This window comes from Sminthopsis crassicaudata, chromosome 4, assembly GCF_048593235.1.
Source record: "Sminthopsis crassicaudata isolate SCR6 chromosome 4, ASM4859323v1, whole genome shotgun sequence".
Lineage (NCBI taxonomy): Eukaryota > Metazoa > Chordata > Mammalia > Dasyuromorphia > Dasyuridae > Sminthopsis > Sminthopsis crassicaudata.
Window position 1 is genome coordinate 383,754,185 of NC_133620.1, and position 22,305 is coordinate 383,776,489.

Sequence of the window (22,305 nt, forward strand, 5' to 3'; positions counted from 1 at the left end):
ATTCATTTGGGGGCATATAGTTCTGATTTTGCTCCTCTGCTAACCCTAAAAGAAGTTTTGGAACATGGAACACAGCAGGTGAGCTCACACTGTGAGGAAGCTCCATACTTTCAATGGTACCAACTCAGAAACAGTCTTAGCCATGTCTGACACACATACACATGCACATGCACACGCACACGCACACATAGACACACAGAGAGAGACAGAAACAGAGAGATAGAGGCAGAGAGAAAGAGAGAGAGAGAGAGAGAGAGAGACAGAGAGAGAGAGAGAGAGACAGAGACAGAGACAGAGACAGAGACACAGAGAGAGACAGAGAGAAATAGAGAAACAGAGAGACAGAATGACAGAGAGAGATCAACATAAGAAACTTCAATTGTGAGCAGAACCAGGTAAATGAAAAAACTTCTCTGACTATTGAGTTCAGGACTTACCTCCCCTAGGGAACCAGACTTTACTGAAAGACACTATGAATTCATAAAACGAACTTTTTTTTAATCATGATATTCCAAGGGAGAACTAGTTTCTACAATATCATGTACAGTATCATATAAGACTACATGACTATGGGGGCTATCTTAGAACTGAGTAATAAAATGAAAGGATATATTTTTAAGAGTCTATCTTTACTTGGGTTCATATATTTTAAGGTAACTATCTATCCACTAGTCCACCTGAGACATTGATACTAGCTTTTCCCCTGAAAAATTTGTGTACTAAAGGTCTTTCTCTGGGGAAGGTACAGAAAGCAAGGGCTAAGGCTTATATAAACTTGATACTTTATTAGGTCTGTATTTCTGATTTAGCCCTTCTTTCTTGGGGCTTATCTCTTATTCTATGGGATAATCTCTAAAAAGTGTTTTCAAAATCCTTACACAGATTTTTAAAATCTCCAGTCCCAGGGCTAGTTGCTTTCCCTAAGCCCTACTGTTCCTGAGACTTCATGGATCACATCCTCAAAATGACCCTGTGTGAGATGCAAGTAGTTTTCTACTTGGCGGGCTAACAGAGATTAATAGAGTTTTAGAAATTAGATTGGGAAGAGACTTTAGAGACCATCTTTTCAGAGGATAATAGATCTAGAATTGGGTAGAATCTTAGAACTCATCTAGTCCAACTACCTCATGCTGCAAATGAGGAAACTGAGGCACAATGAAGTTAAATTATTTGATCAAATCCATGTAACAAGTAAGAATCAAAGGTAGGTTCTGAACTGAATTCCTTTGACTGTAGGTCCAATGTTTTCAAATTGGTTATTGATTGACACTTAGTAGATCCCTTCAGTTTTACAGATGAGGAACAAAGGTCTAGAGAGGGTAATTTCTTACTACACAGGTAGTAAGTAGTAAAGCCAGAGTTAGAGCCTAAAAGTTCTGACACAAATCCAATGCTTTTCCCATTGTGCTATGTTGTAGAGATGCAGATTTGTGACACTTTATAAACTGGGATTTTGGCATTATGAAAAACACCTCAGCAACAAGTAGAAATATGGGAAATAGGGTCTGCTTCAGAACCTACTATTGAACTTACATTACAAAGTAGGATTGCATGCACACACATAAATAGATAGAGTGACAGAGACAGACAGAGACAGACTCAGAGAAGAGAGAAGAGACAGAAAGACACAGACAGAGAGAGAAAGAATGAAGGCGAGAGAGAGAGAGAGAGAGAGAGAGAGAGAGAGAGAGAGAGAGAGAGAGAGACAGAGAGAGAGACAGAGAGAGAGACAGAGACAGACAGAGACAGGCAGAGACAGAGAGACAGAGCAATACAGAGATAGAGACAGAGGAAGAGAGGAGAGAAAAAGACACAGACAGAGAGAAAGAATGAGGGAGACAGAGAGCGAGAGAGACAGAAAAAAAAGAGAGAGACAGAGAGTGGCAGACAGAGACAGAGAAAAAGAAATATTCCTTTAATAAACTATATGCCCCTATAGTGAATTCTCTGTTTCTGTTAATTTCAGTAACAAAGTATGAAATCTAGAGAATAAGAGTTATTGAAAATCTGTGGTTTCTCCTTTAGTAATCAAGGGAATGGTATCCGAACAATCTCTTCAGTTAAGTATAAAGCAAATGACTGTCTTCCAGAATCAAAGATGCCTTGTAGTTATCAGGAATATTGTAACAACCTAGACCATCCAAGCAAAACCCAAAGAAATATGAACTCCAAACCTCAACCTTTGGGGCCCTGGTTTGAGTGAATTATTTTTAATAAGTAGTTGTCTATTGAAGAAACTTAATATTAAAACACTTAATTGTTCTAACCTAAGACACAACAGATGAAAACCAGGATTTACCTGGGATGATTGAGACCTCCTGGGATAATAGGACAAAAGGACATCTGGTCCAAAGGCACTATATAGTAATGCAATCCCCAACTACAACAGAGCTCTTATATGGACATCATAATTAAATGTCCCCATAATTGTAGACATGAGCTATGTAGAGATCACCAGGCACAATCTAGTGTTAAAATGTCATTAAACTTGGCTTTTTACTAGTTTGGCAAACATGGGATCACAATTTTAGAGTTGGAAGAGGCCTTAGAATACAAAGAGTCCAACTCCTTCATTTTAAAGATGCGAAAACTGTGACCCAGAGAGACTGATTAATCTTTCCATGGTTGTACACGTGTTAAACAGCAAAACTGGGATTCAAACCCAAAACTTTTGTTGCCAAATGTAGTATTCTTACCCACTGCAAATGGAATATCAGTTACATAGTGTGTGTCTGGTATTATATAGCATTTTTTTGGCATGTCTTGTTTGAGCAAAGTACCCTGTGCCAAAATAGTAAATCTATAAAAAGAAGTCATGGGATATTCTTTTCATTCTCATATGAGCTAACAACTTATGTGATGAAAAACTTTTACCTTTTGTCAGAATGATAAGTCCACAAGTTATCAGCTGGATTTTCATTTAGAAACTCAAAATTAATTTGTGTTTAAAACTGATAAATCTATTGTATATTATTACTTTGAAAAAAAGCAATCCAAGAATCTGGACTAGATTAAGCCTTTTAATTATAAAACTAAACCTAATAAATTTAAGAAGAGCAGTGACAGTGATTAACTTTCCTCTCCCCCAGCAATAAAGTGATAGAATAGTTGCTAAATGGAATGACAGTTTGTAAAGTTCTAAGATTTTCAAGAGATCTGGACTCATACCACATATCAGGCATTTTATTTGAACTCACATATTTCTGTGTTGATTTTCATATTGACTGGCATTTACTTGTAACATCATTTAGAAGAGAGATCTAACTTCATTTGGATTCAGGTCACTCAAAATGACCAACCAGGCAACAGCAAAGTAAATTAATCTAATATTTACTGGTTCCCATTTTTTTTTCATAGTTAGATTTCCTAGTGTTAAGGAAGAGGAGAGGTGGTTGCTGAAATGCTTTAAGGCATTTAGAAAAATTTGCTGTAGTTTAAAATTCACTAGTTTTGCAATTTAAATTATTATATGATTATACCATTAGCTACTTACTGGCCACCAAGTCTCCTGTAATTGCTAATCGAAAATGCATCAATAGTGAGGGCATTCAAAATTATTGCTGGGTACAAGATGTATTTCTCCAAACACTGAAGCCAGACATAAAGTCTTTCAAACCACATCAGATGGGCAACATCTGGGGAAAAGAAAGAAAAGCAAACAAACTTAGAATTCCCATTTGCTAAATTATTTATCTGTAGGAACATTTTATATAAACATGATACAGCTTGAGGTCAAAAGATGTTGATTGAGAATACTAGACAGAAGTCACAACTTCATTCATCTTATTCAAATAGATCTATAAAATCATCACTCTGGATGTTTCCAAAGAGGAAACCATTGCAACCAACATATCTCTGCATCCCCAATTTGTATAACTTTTTTCCATGTTCTCCCATCAGTTTTGTCATGGGGCATCCACCCAACATTTTGGGATGCTTTCACACTGGAGCAAATGAGTTGTCTTCCTATTGCTCTTCACTCTGATTGTGAGGTCAGCCCATTTTTTTTTATTCCATTATATATTTCTCTGATAATATTTTTTTATTCCCATTCTTCTTTTATGTTTGTCAATTTGTTCTGTGTTGCAGCCTGCACACAAGTACCATAGGGATTCTCCATTGACCCTTATTATATTCAGGGTCCATTTGATGACTTGTATGTCATATAAGAACAATATTAAATATTGATATTTAGAAGATGGGCATTGTTTCTGGGAGTTTGGAGTCATTAAGAGTTTTGCAATTTCCTAAAGGCAATCAATTTTGTTCTCTTCTTGATTAATTCTGGGCTTAACTCATTGTTCATTGACGGATGACTTCTATAAGCTGTCAGTCTGTTATAATCTGGAAAATAGATCTGCTGCACGTATTTGGTCATTTACATGTAGATGGTCAGGTCATGAATCTTAAAACCAACAAATATAAATACAACTTCTGTACTATATTACCATCATTTTAGCTATTCTTACTAATATAGACTATTTCCTCCTAATTAATAGTTGTCCTTCTATGTCTTCAATTGAGAAGATAGATGTTTTTTACCATATTGAGAAATTTTAACTTGTGTCTATGGTTAAACTCAAATTTAATTTAAATTGAATAAATATGCAAACCATTGTGCTAGGTTCTATGGCTACAAAGATAGATACTATTATACCTCTGTATAAGTAGATTTCAATTTAATAAAGGGGAAGGGAAAGGAATAAGTATTTCTATAGTGCCTATTGAATTCCAAGCACTATGCTAAGCATATTATCTCACAGAAACCTTGAGAAATAGCTATTTATATTGTCCTCATTTTACTTTTGTAGGACCTGAAGAAAACTAAGGTTAATGATTTTCCCAGACCTACACAACTGCTTAGTGTCTAACGTCAGATTTGAACTGAGATCTTTGCTGATACTTGATTCACCACACTCTCCATTGCACTATTTGGCTACAGCTAGGTGGAGCAGTGAATTGAGCACAGAATTATACAAGAAACACAATTTATCATATAATTTTGGAAAAAAAAAACTTAAAAAAATAAAGAAAAAAGAATCAGAATTTATACTTCTTCCAGGAAGCACGTGTTGGTCAAGTATCCTATGATTCTACTCACCATTGTTTGATTACCCAGATCAACACTCCCTTCCAGGGCTACACAATTCCAAATAAGGAATATGAGCTCCTTGAGGACAGAGAATGTTTTACTTTTATATTTATATCCTCATCAACTAGTATAATGCATGGAATATGATGGTTTCTTCTTAATAAATGTCTTTTTATTCATTCATAGTGACAGTGATTATTTAAAATTAGGGCCATGGTGAAAATAAATTAAATATTTCTGATTCTATTGCAGTCTTGCTCCAATGTTTCACTATGTTGCAGAAGTAACCCTGGATTATAAAGGTGAGGCTAAATTGTACTGATAAACATTTAATACTTTACATTTAACCTGCAACATTATCCTTCACTTTCAGGTTTAGACAATCAGCAAAACAATAAAACCAGACCTGATTTGTAGCATTTGCCAATTTCCAAGTTGCAGATGCTCACACCAAAAAATCAAATGATCAGTTCTAATGAATCAGTTTAAGCTGATTCCAACACCCGGTTGATTTCAGAAGACCACAAATTTAAGAAATAGATAAGCAGGCAGTGTGTCTGTTATATACAATGACTGGTCCAACTAAGTTTAGAAAAGGTTTTTCGCATTAGATTGGTCTTCAGACATTAATTTTATTTTTGTCCAAAGCAATTGAAGGCTAAAAGAATATAGAGGGATTATAGTCATCATCAGCAAAAGGCATAATAACACCGATGAATTCACAGATATTTTGAAGTTCTGAAGATTATTATGCATGTTAGAAATATAAAAGAATAGGGAACCAAGGACCAGACAACAAAAGCCAATATAATAAAAGCAGCTTAATTAAGATGACTAAATATTAGAAGATTTGTTAGCACTCTCATCTCTTAAAAAACAAACAAAAAAAAAGGTGTTGCAGGATAAGCAATATCATCCCTATTTTAAAAATCTTAACATACAACAATGCTACCTGAGAAATAAACAACTGGATGATATAATTTCATCAAGAACTTATAGGTGTTAAAAAGAGGGGTAGTATTTGCAGGAAACAGCTTGTCATCATTAAAAAGTTTGGAACAATTTCCCAGATATAATGCAACTTATATTTATCTTCCTATGTACTTCTGGGATTAGTTTATTGTCCATTAACTGGGGACATAGATAGATAGACATAAGGTATGAGTTATGATCAATCACTCAATAGACTGCTTGTTCAACAACATAGCATCACTTGGGAAACATTTATTTTGTCTCCATTTAAATTATGACATGTCAGAAAAGATAGGTAGGAATCAGATAGTGGTGTTCATGAAAGAAAAATAAAATGTTTTCATTTTAACTCAGAGGTGATGGGAAGACATTAAAAGTTCCTGAGAAGAAGACTGTTGTGGTCTGATCTGAACTTTAGAGATATCAGCTTGGCTACTGAGGTAAGAACAAATTGGAGAGGGAGAGAGTAGAGGCCAAGAAACAAATTAGGAGGCCATTACCCTAATCTAATTGAGAAGGAATGAGAACTTGAACTAGTAAGAGATGTTATCTATCAGAGATGTTGAAGATGTATAAATTTCAAGATTTGACAACTGATTAGATGTGGTAGATTTGTGAGAAGGAAGGCTGTCTCTTAAGTTGAAATACTAGGTGACTGGAAGAATAGTGGTGCTCATTGTAGAAATAAAGAAGTTAGGAAGAAGGATGTGTTTAGGAGGAAAGATAAATCCTATTTTGGTCCTGTTGAGCTTGAGATGCCAGTGGGACAATGTTAAGTAAACAAGTGTAAAATCAAGATTGTTATTCAGGAAAGAGATGGAATTAGATTTGCCAATTTAGAAGTCTTCTACAGAGTAGAGAAACAAAGTTGAATCCATGTGAACTGACGAAATCATTAAAAGAGAAAGTGGAAAGAGAGCAGATGAAAGTGCCTAGGACAGAGTCTTAATGTACACCCCTGCATAAGAATAAGTATGTGGATGGTAATTTTTACTGAAAAGGATCACTCTATTGGGCAGGAAGCCAACCATGGTAGAATAGTACCACAAAGAAATAAACAGAGGATATGTATTCTATAGAATGCAGTGAGAAAAAGCATCTAACATTACAGAAAGGTCAAGAAGGGCAAGGACTGAGAATAGGCTTAAATTTACCATAGAAAGTCAGTAATTGTTGATGTCAGCTTAACCCCTCTTTTATAACAATATTGTTATGGCTTTTCCCATTCTTTTAAAATCTTCACTAATAACTCTTATATTTCCTTCAGTCTAAATTTCTTCTGGATGCTATTTAACCAGGTTCAGTTATTCTTGCTGTCTTTATTTTAGAGTGCCATTTTCAACCCTTCATATGGCACAATGGATATGGGGATAGGAGAGCTCAAATGCACTACAGACTCAATTGCCATTGATGACCACATCTGGTGTATTATTTTCTTCCTTGGTACTGAATTTTATTAACAAACTGGAGTGTCTCCAGAGAATAGTGAGGGATTAGAATGGTGAGGGAAATAGAAAGCCACGATAAATACAGATCAGTAGAAAAAAAACAGGAGACATCTAATTTAGAGAAAATGCTACTTGAAGAATATGAGCTGACATTTCCCATCCCATCTCCTCTACCTCCTAAATAATCTTTCTTCCCTTGGTATCTGTAACACTGTTCTTTCTCTTGGTTGTTGTTGTTGTTGTTGTTGTTGTTTTAAACCAGTTTAAGCACCCCTCCTTGGTTTCCTTTGTTGGATCATCCTCTACCTAGCACTCACTAAGCTCACTCTGGACTCTGACCTGGCCTCTCCCCTCTCTCTCAAAATTTTTTCCCTTGCTTATCTCTTAAGCTCCCAAGAGCTCACTTATCATTTCTTTTTAGTTGACACCCAAATCTACTGAATTCCAGTTCAAAAGCACCAACTGTTTCTACCTATGTGTTCCATAGGCATCTCAAAGTCAGCATGCCCATAATAGATTCATTATATTTCCTTCCAATGTATCCCTTCTTTAACCTTCCTCAGATATGTTAATGGTTCCACCAATTTCCCACTCTCCCCAAGTTTGTAGTTCTGAAGTTATTCCTGATTTCTCACACTCCCTCAGGCTCCATATCCAACCAGTTCCTAAATCTTGTCAGTTCTTTCTACAATAGCTCTTGGCATCTCATAATCACTGCTGTAGTTTCACAGGACTACATGACCCTGTGGACAGCATCCATGAAATTTTCTTGGCAAAGATATTGAAGAGAGTTGCCATTTCCTTCTTCAATGTGTCCCTATTTTACAAATGAGGAATTTAGGCAAAAAGGAGTTGAGTTTCTTGCCAAGACCATATAGCTACCAAGTGTTTCAGATACTTTAGACAAAAAACCACCTTCATTTAATTCATCCATATTTACTTTCGATATCCTTATATAAATGCTATATTTTCTTATATTCCTCCTTCTTTTCTTGGCTATCTTCCCTGAGAAGGCCATCTAGTGATCTTCTCACTTCTTTCCTCCAAGTTTCCATTGTAAAAATGAGCCTTAGCCTAGTCTACCAGCTCTGATTGGAATTCCAGATATTTTTAACTAGTTTGCCATCTTATACAAACATCCAGAGATTTGTTTGATTTTGAATTGAACTCAAATGTTCTTGACTCCAGGCCCTGTACCCTATTCACTGAACTACCTAACTACCTCCATTACAGCATAGTTTAAGATCTCATGCCCTCTTCCCTGGATAATTGAAATAACCTCTTGATTGATCTGTCTGCCTATAATTTCTTCCCTATTCAATCTATTCTCCATATAGATGCCAAATTGAAATTCTGAAAATACCGATCTATGTATTAATTCCTTCTACCCTTCCTCCAGAACAAATCTTTAACTGCTTCCTTCTGCCCTTAGGATAAATTACAAAATCCTTAGCCCAGCATTTAAAGGACTCCACAATCTGGCCCTCCCCTCCCTTTTCAGTCTTAATTATATATTAGTCCTCTTCTATTCCAGACAAGCTAGCCTGCTTATTGGTACCCATACAGGGTATTCTAACTTGTGCCTTAGTGTCTCTACACAAGTAACCCTCCCTTCTACTCACCTGTCTTTTCATCTCTTTTTACCTTTATCTCCATAGAATATAATTTTTCATTCAAAGCATTGCTCAAATAGCACCTCCTATTTGAGGATTTTCTTAATAAATATAATAATTAACATTATATCTTGAAATATTTGAAACTTAAAATGTTTTTATCATTTTCTATGTCTTTTGACTTTACTTACTTGTGTAAATTGTATGTCTTTCCCCAAAAATATAAGCTCTTTAAGGGTGGGGGCTAGCTTTTTTTTTGTTTTGGGGTGTATGTGTGTGTGTGTTTGTCTTTGCTTCTCTAGCATCTCATAGTGGTGTTTAATAAATATTATTGATATTATTAATTTCAAAGAAGTCATGTGAACAAATTGTATGCTTGAACCTGATAGGGGAGGGAGAGGTATGATGAGATTTTTAGGGGCTAGAAATTGAAAAGATCAATTTTATTTTAATATAAAGAAAAATTTCCTAAAATGAGAGTCAAAAAGTATTCCAAATCTATCCTAAAAGACTGCTTCAGGAGATAATAATGCATTTCCCCATTACTGGAGGTCTTCAAGGCAAAGCTTTTTAAAGATGCTATAGAAAGAATTCCAGTTCAGGTAAAAGTTAGACTGAGTAACCCCGGAAATTAGAGAACCATAGCATAATAAATATAAAAGGCAGCTAGTAATTAAGCCTCAATATACTCATATAATGCAATCACTCACATGGAAGAAGATGGAGAGCCTGCCTATTGAGAGGAATAATGACATATAATGGAAGTGCCTTGCTCTCTGATTTGAGGTCTCTGTACTAGGTTTAGTCTGCTAACTATCTAATGAAAAGGAGTTGGTTTTTTTTTTTTTTGATTGGCTGCATAGCCAAAAATGGCCTGCATTCAAAAAAAGCATGCCATCAAAAAAAAGCATGCCATCATGCTTCTCTGGCAACAAATTCCCCAATATCTTCCACATGTATTAGCTGAACATGCTGATGTCTGCTCAACAGCCACCTGGTTATACATATTTAAAGTTGGAATAGATCTTAGCATTCACATTCTATTCTGCTGTTATCATTTTACAGATTAGAAACTGATGCACACAGAATTTAAGCAAAATGACTTAATAAGAAGAATGCCTAGATTCCAAAATGACTCAAAATCCAAGACTCGTTTTACTTTAATATATTCCTTTTCTGTAATTCTGTGAATAGTTTGATTGGGAAACATTAGCAAATCTAGTATACCCTACTCTTAAAAAAACCTTCATTTAATTCATCCATATTTACTTTCTATATCCATATATATGCTATATTTTTAATATTCCTTCTTCTTTTCTTGGCTAACTTCCTGAGAAGACCATCTAGTGATCTTCCCACTTCCTTTCCTCTGAGTTCCCATTGCAATAATGAGCCTTAGCCTAGTCTACCAACTTTTATTGGAATTCCAGATATTTTTAATTGGCTTGTTGTCTTATACAGAGGTCCAGAGATTTGTTTGATTTTTTTCAGCTAAAAACAACACATTTCCTGTGAGGAGTCATCTGTTTCCATCCAATGATGGAGTTTTTTTCACTCTTTCCACCTGTTCAGGGCTTGTTCACATTTAGTTTACACCATTGCTTGCTTGCTTGAATGAATCTAAGTATCTTGACCTTTTGTAATTAGAGTAATTTGAGCAGGACTAGAGATCCTGACCCTTCACAGTGAATGATCTGAACAGTCTTGTCATTAATAGCATGAAAATTGACACTCTACTTCAGAAAGCTGGACCTCAGTGTCCCATCCAAAAGAAAAAAAAATTCTTACTATTTAACTCATTAAAATTTTGTAGTTAAGATCCTGTGGAATATATATATATATATATATATATGGATCAGGGAAAGAATGGTTAGATTCAGATAATTAATGGCATGAGAATTAGAGCATTATAGGAAAACACAATAATTAACACTTAAGAAATAGAAGTGGTACAATAGAAATTTCATCAAAGAAAGAAATCCAGATAATTGAGATGATTTCAACAACTCATTATAACTCACATGAAGTGAAATGAGGAAAAAATGGGGTGCAAAACAGAAAGAAGAATGTTGGGCAGAAATAATACTCCATTCAGGTTTGTTTTGATGATTAATATATATTTTACCATATAATACATTTGAAAATATATTTTGCATAAAAGTATACAATTTTAAAAGGATTAGATGTTAACTTTGTATATAATATCAGTTGTCTCTAAAAGTATTTAAAATAAAATGTATTTTTACATAGGGGTTCAAGAGAGCCATCAGATTCCAAAGGAGTTGCCTAGTTCTTTCAAAATCTTCCTGATCCCACTTAAGATTTTTTTTGGAAAAGACACTGAAGTGGTTTTCCATTTCTTTTTCCAGTTCATTTTACAGAGAAGGAAACTGAGGCAAACAGATTTGAGTGACTTGCCCAGGATTACACAGCCAATAAGTGTCTAAGGTCAAATTTGAATTTAGGAAGATGTCTTCCTCATTCTAAGACCACTGTTCTATGCTCTGTATCACTTAGTTGCCCAGCTGTAGGGTTGTGGGTAAATCATATAACCTTGCTGAGTTTCAGTTTCTTTATTTCTAAAATTAAGGGATTAGATTCGATAGCTTTTAAGGTCAGTTTTTTTTTTTTTTTTTTTTTTTTTTTTTTGCTGAGCCAATTGGTGTTAAATGACTAACCCAGAGTCACACAGCTAGGAAGTGTTAAGTGTCTGAGGCTAGATTTGAACTCAAGTCCTCCTGACTTCCGGGCTGGTGCTCTATCCACTGCACCACCTAGCTTTTGCATTTTTTCTATTATAAAATATAGGTAATTAGAATCAGTCTTATTTTAATATTATTTTATTTTTCATTTTTCTCTATTTTTTTCTATTTAGGCAGAGATCTCCAGAATTAAAATAAATCTGCTCATTAAACAACAATAATCTTCTTAACAAAAATACATCAGCTGAGATCTGTCAACATTCATTTACCAGCTCAGACTAGTATTTTGCCTAGATAAATACCTGCAATAAAATTTCAAATGAAGAGAAAGGTAAACCATCCTGCTGCACATTTATATTAGAAATTCTTCTGAAGTGAAAATAAATTTCTCAAAGCAGAATGACCTAGGGGCTATTTATATGGGGGCAGTCAAGTTTTACATCCTGATTTTTGAAAGCTGTGAAATTAGATTTTAAAAATATTTTATTTTTCCTGTGAGTAGAGATAAGACTGATTTGAGAGAAGGGGAATTATGCTATTTCAAGTCAACCAGGATTTACTTGCTAATAATGACTTTTAAAAAGTTCCATAAATTCCCATAAAATTGCAGCTAATACTGCCAAATAATTCTTCTAAAGCAATGATTTTCAGATAAAATAAAGGCTCCTAGTAATACTTGTATAGGTTACCCTTTCCTTCCCAGTATAAATTCCTTGTAGACAGGAGATGTTTAGTTATTTGTTTCCTGGCAGTTGGCATACTTGGCATAAAAGGATTAGTTAACATCTAATCCTTTTAAAATTGTATACTCATGCATAATATATTTTCAAATATATTATATGGTAAAATATATATTAATCATTAAGGAAAACCTGAATGTAGTGGTATTTCTGTCTAACATTCTTCTTTCTGTTTTGCACCCCGTTTTCTCCTCATTTCACTTCATGTGAGTTATAATGAGTTGTTGAAATCATCTTAATTATTTGGATTTCTTTCTTTGAAAGAAGAAGAAAGAAGAAGAAGAAATTTGCCTTTGGAACAAAGGCAGAATATTTGAAAAAAAGTTGCAAAGTTAAAGTGAAATTCTACCTTTTCACAAAATTTTCAATTAGGAATGAATGAAAGAAAATTAAGTTTTTAAAGAGCTTCCTCTGTGCCAAATACTGCGAAAAGCACTAATGATACAAAAACAAGTGACAATCCCTACCCTCATGGAGATTACTTTCTCATTGGGGGAGAAGACATATATATATATATAGAGAGAGAGAGAAGAATGGTATCTAGGGAAGGGAATTTTGGTTTGGAAGAACTGGTTGCAAGAATTATTGGTACAATAATGAGTACTTTGCTGATACACTCTTTCCAAAAGCTAAGGATTGTTCATTTGATTATAGTCTTAGAGAGAAGTGGCAGGGAAAAGTACATGGCAATTCAAAGTGTAAAATGACTTGGGGAAAGTATCTGCCCAGGCAGTTATGGCACAGTATCAAAAATTATCAATCAACAGATTAAATTTATTAAGAATTTAGTATTTTGAATGATTTGAATACAAAGACAAAAATTATACATGCCTATTATTAAGTCCTATTACACTGTCCTGATTGTCATTTTACCACATGTTCTTAAAAGAAACAAAAATCTTAACGAAGGATATGGAGTGATGGGCCAGGAGTTAGGAAAATCTGAATTTATATCCCACCTCTGAATCTCACTAGCTTTGTGCACAAAAAACTGAGTTCTCATAGCTAATGCAGGTTGTGATCTGCATTGTTAAAGGGACCTCTTATTCTGATGAAATCATATCACTGACATTCTTAAGGGAAGGCTTGGTTTTATATGCAACAGTTTTAGTGTCTTATTTTTTTAAGGGGATAGAAAAGTTCCTACAGTGTATTCAGATACAATTGAATTTAAATACCAACACAATAACCTATATCAAGGATGACTAAGGCTCTTCATCTGTCAAGAAATGACAGTCAAACTTCTGTCTAGAAGCAAAAGCAAAATGATAGATGAAAAGTAGCCAAGGACTATAATATTGGGCTTTTGAAAAGATTAAAAAACAACTCCAAGATCAAAACTGTCAGAGAACAGGGAACTATTCCTGAGTTACTGAAATGGTCCCTGATCTTTTTTTTTTTTTAATAGCACTTGCAATCCACTAGAAAAACTGAGCTACCAATCCAGTTATGATATACAATTCAACTTTAGCTGACAGCTTATGGCACTGTGGGAGAAATTACAATGACGACTTTTAGTATCTAAATGTAATATTAAAGTCACCGCATACCTCACTGATTAATGTAAAAAGTTGGTGTGTTGGATTCTTGATAAAAAAAATGCCAGCTGAGAGAACAATATGTTTTAAACCACATATGAAAATAGACATATGTGTGTGTGGTATTCTGAAGAATAAAGAATTATAGGATTAATTATTAGGCTTTCAGTGGTCATTTAACCCACACCAAAACATGAATTCTTGCTATAAAACAATCACAGAATCTTTGAATTATAAGGAACTCAGGGTATCTGGTCCAACTCATAATTGACCAAGAATCATGTCTCCGGCATATTCAATGAGTAAGCTATCTAATTTGTCTGAAAATTTCTAGTTAGGAAAAATCCACTACCCTTAAACGTACCCCACTAGCAAACAATTAGAGCTAAAGCAAAATGGATTGTGGCAACTCTGGGGGTAGTGGGTTTTTCTCTCACTAGAAATTTATCTCGTTTATCTTGCACCCTCTTAACATTATCTTCTCCAAGATAAATCCTCTCTCTTCAATAGAATTTCATATATTTTGATCTTAAGACTCCTCATATTTTAGTTAACCTTTTCTAAATACTCTCCAGATTATCAATGTCATTCCTGAAATGATTCAACTAAAACTATATACAAGATATAGTTTGACCATTTTTTGCCTCTTTATTTAAGCTAAGATTTAAAAAAAGTGACCATAATTACTCTTGACCATAATTATGAATAAAGCATATTCCAGCAGTACCAGTTTACCTCTTGTGAGGTGGACATTACTACTAGTCCTCTACCTTCCCTCAAAGAAAGCATATAGTGCTAAAGTTTGTGCCAGCATGCCTAACACTTACAGTATTGATTCTTTTCATTCATTAAAATCTCTTGGATTTTTAAAAAAAAATTCTTATTGAACAGCCATACTTATGCTTATGTAGTTAATTTCTTCAGCTCAAATATAAGACTTTAAATTACTCCAAGGCTGTTTCTTCTTATTCAGCTGAACATTCTTAGTTTATTTGACAAATATCTTCCGGCTCTTATTTTAAGACCTCCAGTGAGAACTGATAAGGAATTATTGCATTCCTTTTTTCTTCTCCAAGTTGCAGAATAGGAAGGTTTTTTTTTTTTTTTTTTTTTGATTGAGATGAAACCTATCTTCCTATAACTTCCTAACCCAGGTCTCCTTTTTGCCTTCTGGGCAAAGTGAGTAAGTCAAATCCATCTTCCACTGGAAAATATTTCTTAGTACATAGTTCTAAAAGGATTGAGCTGAGGAGCAATGAAGTGTAATGGAGAAAATTTGATTCAGTTTTATTCAAGACTCTGATACTTAAAGATTGTGGGAATCTGGGTCAGCCATTTACTTCTATTGTTCCTCAGTATCCTTCTCTGTGTAATGGGAAATACTCCTTGTTGAGTTGGCCAAAGAATCCACTTGTCTAGCACCAAAAAGGATCAACTGTGATCATAAGAAGCTGTAATTTCCTGTCAGTGATTACAGAGTTTAGAAATAGGGAAAGCATCAGTTCTAATTCAGACAGGGTTGAATGAAAATTCAAAGTTTACTTGGATCCTGAGCCAACTCACCTGTGCTTTTGACTCCATGGTCAGAGACCTCCCTTCTACTAGAGTTTCTGCCTTTATCTTGTGAGTTGTTCTTTGGGCTGTATTTTGTCTGCTCAAAAATGAGTGTCAGTAGATAATTAAAAATAAACTCAAACCTAAAGCTTTTGGGTCCAGATTGATGCTATATCTTAGGAGATTTTTACAGTATAGGAGAATGTCAGGCTTGCAGCATTTGGGAGATGTTTTATATCTTTATTATACACTTTATTATCTAGTCATTTATGCTATTTCTTTATTGATTGGGATGCTAAGAGTAAATAGAGCATGCAGTATCTAAGTATTGTTATCTTTTTCTGTTTAAAGCCAACACCATTACATCAAAGTCATATGATTACTTCTCAGTGAGAGCCCATACAGAGGAGAAGCTTGGCCAGTGAGTTGGGGGTCAGAGTTAAGTTTTGCAAATCCATACATCCTTAGAGAATGAAGCGATGGGCAAAGATGAGGAAGGGCCACTGCATCTCTGAAAACCAAAGAAAGCATGAAACTTAACTGACAATGAGTCTGTATTGCTCATAGAGTTGGGGAAAGCTGAAGAAAGAAGGTCACTATGTCTCTAGGAAGTATGGAAAGCATAAGCTTATCTGCCCTTTGGACCCAGCCAAATAAATTAATTGTTATGGTACACATGGTATTCCCCAGTGAATAGCTATCAGATTTCTTACTTTCAAATGTATAATAAATATAATGTAATGGAAGGAGATTGAATAACTAGAGTAATCAGGAGATGCTTCTTAAGGGAAGTTGCATTTGACCTGAGCCTTGAAAGGATTTTGAAGTTTTAAGAAGAATAAGTGAAAAAGAAGATAATTCTAGGCAGTTTAATGGTATAAATGCAGTAGAGAATATTGTGCCTATGGGGAGAAATAATTAAGTAGCATGTTTGTTTGGAACATATAATGCATGAAGGGAAGTTGTGTGAAAATAGTCTAGTGGCTGACCTAAATTTTGAAAAAAGATTCAGATTCCAGAGGAACTTGTATCTGATCTCAAAGACAAAAAAGGAATCATTGGAACTTCGGGAATAGGCGAGTGACAGTCACATCCTTGTTTTAGAAAAAAAAATCAACATAACAACGAATGGAGAATGGATTAGGAAAAAAGGGAGATTTAAGGCAGCCAGGCCAATTAGAAAGCCATTACAGTAGTCCAGGCAGGAGGGGAAAAAGTGGTAACTGTATGAGTTGAGAGGAAGGGATATATGGAAGTAATTTTGTAGAGGCAGAATTGACAAGACTTGGCATTTTATAAGAGATATTCTGATCCCTAGAGTAAAAGGTTCCACTAATACCCTCTGTATACAGGGTGTCCCAAAAATCCTAGTTGCAGTTTTAAACTATTAAGGCTTGTATATAACCTGTAGAGACACATATGTCTATTGTATATGAGAATTATACATGTATATTATATTTAAATTCAAGGTTAAATATTGTACCGACTCAATACTTATTAAACTTTGAATTCTGAAATAAATACCAAACTTGATTTTCTTATAGGATAATTATTTTTAAAATGAACACTTATATGCTAAATCTATTTTCTCAGATCTGAAATTGTTTTAGATTTCATAGAAAATAAGGTTAAAAAACCTTTCATTTCAGTACTTCACTGTTATGTTTTCAGTAATAACCTAATGAAAGAGAAACCATGAAAATACATTATTTTAGCCTTATTACTTCTCTTACTACTGAAATATTATGCCCTTGAGAAAAAGAATGAAAACCAATTCTGTCATTTACAAGTTCATACATGAGTTATTATAATTAAACATTGTAACTTTTCCTAGAGGGTTTGCACATTCTTTAAATGGTTGGGCTACTTAAATGAGCTCTTCTCTATAGTTTAAGTGAAAGAAAACTCAAAACATTGCACTTTTTTCTTAAAGAAGTACATTTTCTCTATCAAAGACATTTGATTTAGTTTCAGATCTACAAGAAGACACTTTTTCTTGTTTTATTATGGCTGGTCAGAGCCTTAAGCAGATCAGTATGAGTTCATCCTTACATCTGATCTTATTTTAGTCCCTGGGGCACCTAACTCTAAGACAGTAACTCTTACAAATAGATTTAAGATCTGTGGGATGTCACCCATCAGTTTATCATAGGCAACATTTCTATTCTATGAGCATTTTCTCTCCTATTTTTTCTTGCAAGGTCAAATCCCTAGAATCTAAATCTTCAGAGCTAAATATCATAACATAATAGGTTATATGGTACAATAATGTCCTTTTTTTTCAAAATGAGTAGTTTTGAAATAGTATAAAAAATTCTTTCAATTCAATTCAATAAGTATTTAGTTAAGTGACCACTACTCTGTAAATAAAATTGTGTTAAGTACTGGATATAAAGATATAAAACTAGAAAACCTTGCCTTCAAAAACTTTCTTTTCTATTGGGAGATATAACATTAACACAATTAAGAGACAAAGTAATTTGAGAAGGTGGAGACAATTAACAACTGAGGAATTCAGGAAAGGCTTCCTATAGGAGGTGACACCTGAGATAAGTTTTAAAGGAAGCTAATAGTTCTACTGTAAGATAGGCGAGTGAGGAAAGAGTGCATTCCCGGCATGGGGGTACAATTGGTCAAAGGCATGGAATGAAAATCTGAAACACTGAATTCAGGGAGTGTTGAATAGTCTGGAACATAAAATATATGAAGGGAAACCATGTTAGATAGATTGGAAAGGTCAACTACAACCAGATTGTACAACCATTTGCCTGGGAACTCTGACTTCATAAGCAACATTTCCCCACCTTTGATTCATGCTGATTTCCCGGTAACCTCCCCAAACCTGAAAACATTCAATATTTGGTTTATAAATCTTATAGTACTTTTACAATTTCTATCACAGTTTTGTGAACCTTTATCTTATTTTTTCATTTTGTGAGAACTTAGATTTTAAACATATTATATAAAAATCAAATGTTTTTACTGGAAATATTCATTTAAGCAATATTTATTGAATATGTAAGATACCATTCTATGTACAATAGGGGAATATATAAAATACATAGCTCCTTCCCTCTCAGTGTTTATAATATACTAGGACAAATAAGCCAAGTAGTGAATGATTTTCAGGTATTCTGTTACAATGTCCTTGGAAAGTTCCTTCACCTACATTATACATAATACAATAAAACCATATAACATATATCATTATTACACATAATATTATATGCATATATATATATTTAGCTTAGCTTATACATTTATGTGTATATATGTCTATGTGTCTGTGTGTGTATGTGTATTATATATATCATTTAAAGAAATGCCCTCAGTTACCTTATCTTTAAAGTTGGAGTACTGGAGTAAATGATCTTTAAATGCTTTCTAGTTCTAAACTATGCTCTTGATGAAATCATTTTACAGATTTAACACTGAACTTATGTTACCAAGAAGAAGGCAAGGTAAGAAAATTCATAGGAAAGAATAAAAGTTTTTAATTCTTAAAAGTTAAAAAAAAATAGAAAATAAAAGAATTTAGCATTTCTGCATCTCAAATTTCATTACATGGTGGTGAATATAAAAAATAACTGGTATTGGATAAAAGTAGAAAAGTAGAGCAGTGGTATTGATTAGGTAATCAATTTGTTTGGTAATTTTTCATTTGTGCATGACCCTTCATGACCCCATTTAAAATTTTCTTGGCAAAGAAAAGGGGGGAGGAATTGTTATTTCTTTCTCTGGCTCATTTTATAAATGAGGCAAATAGGGTTAAATGACTTACTCAAGGTCACACAGCTAGTAAGTATCTGAGGCTGCATTTGAACTCAGGTCTTCCTGTCTCCAGGACTAATGCTCATTGATGATGTTCCTAATCTATGAATAAATGACCTTCTTAGATATCTTGTATAGATAAAAGATTAGATATATTAAAAAGTAATTGCTGATGTTTTTGATTCTTTCTGCTTTATTATGCATTTTATAAATCCTAAATATCTTCACAATTGTATAATACTGATCTCCTTTATAATCAATCCAAATGCTTCTTTCTTTTTTCCCATAAGAAATGACCATTTCTTCTGCCAGTATCTTTTGGGGTTTAATGTTATATTCTAAATATGGTCATTCTACTAATCTTGATGGAGAAAAATATCAAAATTATTAATGATTAGAGGAAATGCAAACTAAAACAATCATGAGCTATCATTTCATAATTACTGAGTTGAAAGATAAGGGGAAAGTTGGAGATATTCAATGTTGAAGTAAATGTAAGAAGACAGATCCACTATTTTACTGTGACATCATCTAACCTGAAAAAAAAAACAGTTTTGAATCACATAAGAAAATGAATAAATTATTCATGCCCTTCAATACAGTGACCTCACTGATGGGTTTATACTTCCAAGAAAGTCAAAGCAATAGGGGGGAAAAATCAAACTAGTGGTATATCAATACTCACAGAAGTGCTATTAACAATAGCAAAATTCTGGAAATAAAACATTCCCACATATTGAGGAATGACTTACAAAATATGGAGTGAATGCAATAAAATATTTATTATTAATAATAATAAACCAAAGGGTAAATTAAATGAATAGAGAAAGATGATGCTTACAAACATCTTAATATTCTCCAAGGAAAGCACAACAAGCATAAGGGTCTCAAGGAGAAAACTGAGACAGTATATATTAACAGACTAATTGGTACCTGAAATCAAACACAAATGGAAGAACACAGAGCAATGAATACTTATGAAATATCAATTGTAATGTATATTTCTGGTACGTTAAAGTGAATGACCTCACATCTATCAAATGTCTGAGCAAAAACCTTTATAATGCTAATGAAATACAGGATTCATCACTCAAAGGCAGTTATAGAAAAATTATGCTTCTACATCAAAAAGAAAGAAAAAACATTGATAGATGTTGCTAGAACATATGCTAAACAGAATAAAAATGTGCAGAGATCCTTCAGGAACAAATGAACCTAACTGCACAAATCAAAAATAAGGCTGACAATTGGTACATGCAACTGAATTTATTAAACATAAAAAAATAGTTTATCTTTGGACACAACATACAAAACACTTAAAATCTGAGAGTGGAGTCAAAAAGTGCTCCATGGTTTTCTACAGAATTCCAAAAAAAAAAAAAAACACTGAAAAATGGTTGAACTATGTGAAATTATTTATAGCAATGGAGGGTCATATGTAAGGATTTAGGATCAAGTCACTACCATCATAAATTATAGAATAATTATTCTCAAGTAAGCCCATATTTACTGATAATATAGACTGTGATGAAATCATGGAAACTGTGAAGTACATCATCACAGGGTACCAAAATGTAACATATACTGCATACCAAGAAAGACAGTCAGTGGCTACAATTATGCAAAAAAATTTCTTAGTCTTTATAAAAAATAGACTACAAACTCCAATATGACAAAAAACAGACTTCAAAATATCTTTGAAAATTAAATAAATAAGCTGCATTCGAACAGGGATATCATTAAAAATAGAAGTTGCTATCTGCAACTTTCTGGATATAATATTTATCATAAAAATAAAAAAACCAGTATTTTTAATATGTATTCTCATGCTAACTACTTATATTTTTCAAATTACATGTAATGAAAAGCTTTCAAATTATAGAGACCAAGAAGAAGATATGTCATAGAAGAATAAGACATAGTCATATGTCATCTCTGCCATCTTGTTCCTGGAGTTGAACCAAAGATATTTTTAGTGAGTTCACAGCAGATGAGCTGACAGTGAAATATTGTTAGATGCAAAAAGTAGTCATTTTTATCTTCCTTTACAGGAGTCTACAGTGTATAAAATGTAAAAGAGCAATAGAATAGCAACTTGTCCTTAGACTATTTCTATCTGAATTCCACAAAAGAATTCGAGATTAATGAGATGCTCCAATTTCCAACAAGATGCTTCTCAGACTAGAAATTAGAGTCATGGACTCTATGATCTCTATTTAAGGAAGGAGCTCAGTATAGTTTTTCTCCTCATCTCCCCTCAGCTGTTGTTTGTCCTTTGATTTTGATGAGGACATCATGGATGATGTCTTGACTTGCAGTGAATTGAAGTGAGGCAGAGCTGCACAAAGCTATCCCCCTCACTCTCTCTCCCTGAAACATTAAAGCCCAGCATCAAAAGGCAAGACAACTGGTGATGGTTCTGAATGCAGTGGATGACTTGGGCATCTTTGCTAATCAAAATTCTCCATAATGTTTACTTCTCCTTTTCATGCCCCATTAAAAAATAAAATGTTCTGGGGGGTGGAGCCAAGATGGCAGAGAAGATATATGTGTCATTCTAAACTCCTTTCTTACCCTCACTACTAATTACCAAATTACCTCAGAAATAGTGCTTGATTGGCAAAATCCATGAATACTAGGAGTATAACAAATTACTAGTAGAAGATAATTTGGAAGATCACCAGAAAAGGTTTGTCTTGATCAGTGGGAGAAGGTCAGCACAGATAGGGAGATAGAACCAGAAGCTAGCACACTGGGGTGGGGGTGATCTCCATGGGTGGAGAATTTGCAGGAAGGACTCTACCACAGGCTGGCTGCTCTGCTTTGGTTGCAAAGCAGTAGATCAGCAGAAAAGTTACAAAAAGTACAAAGGTAG

At 34.0% G+C, this 22,305-nt stretch overlaps 1 protein-coding gene and 1 long non-coding RNA gene across 6 annotated transcripts in view; one reads left to right on the forward strand and one right to left on the reverse strand.

The window, feature by feature from the left end:
* Window positions 1-22,305, reverse strand: part of PCNX2 (pecanex 2) — a 370,349-nt gene that overhangs the window by 157,040 nt on the left and 191,004 nt on the right. For all 4 annotated transcript variants that reach the window (XM_074262410.1, XM_074262411.1, XM_074262409.1 and 1 more), the window contains exon 20: window positions 3,494-3,635. In XM_074262410.1, the coding sequence (XP_074118511.1) occupies window positions 3,494-3,635 (142 nt within the window). The remainder of the gene's footprint in view (window positions 1-3,493; window positions 3,636-22,305) is intronic.
* LOC141539523 (uncharacterized) lies at window positions 332-19,122 on the forward strand. Of its 2 annotated transcripts, none has more exons than XR_012481317.1 (4): window positions 332-395; window positions 5,345-5,394; window positions 6,419-6,504; window positions 19,083-19,122. It is a non-coding gene; the product is annotated as an uncharacterized LOC141539523 (long non-coding RNA). The 2 variants fall into 2 exon arrangements; XR_012481316.1 differs by lacking the exon at window positions 19,083-19,122 and adding an exon at window positions 12,001-12,126.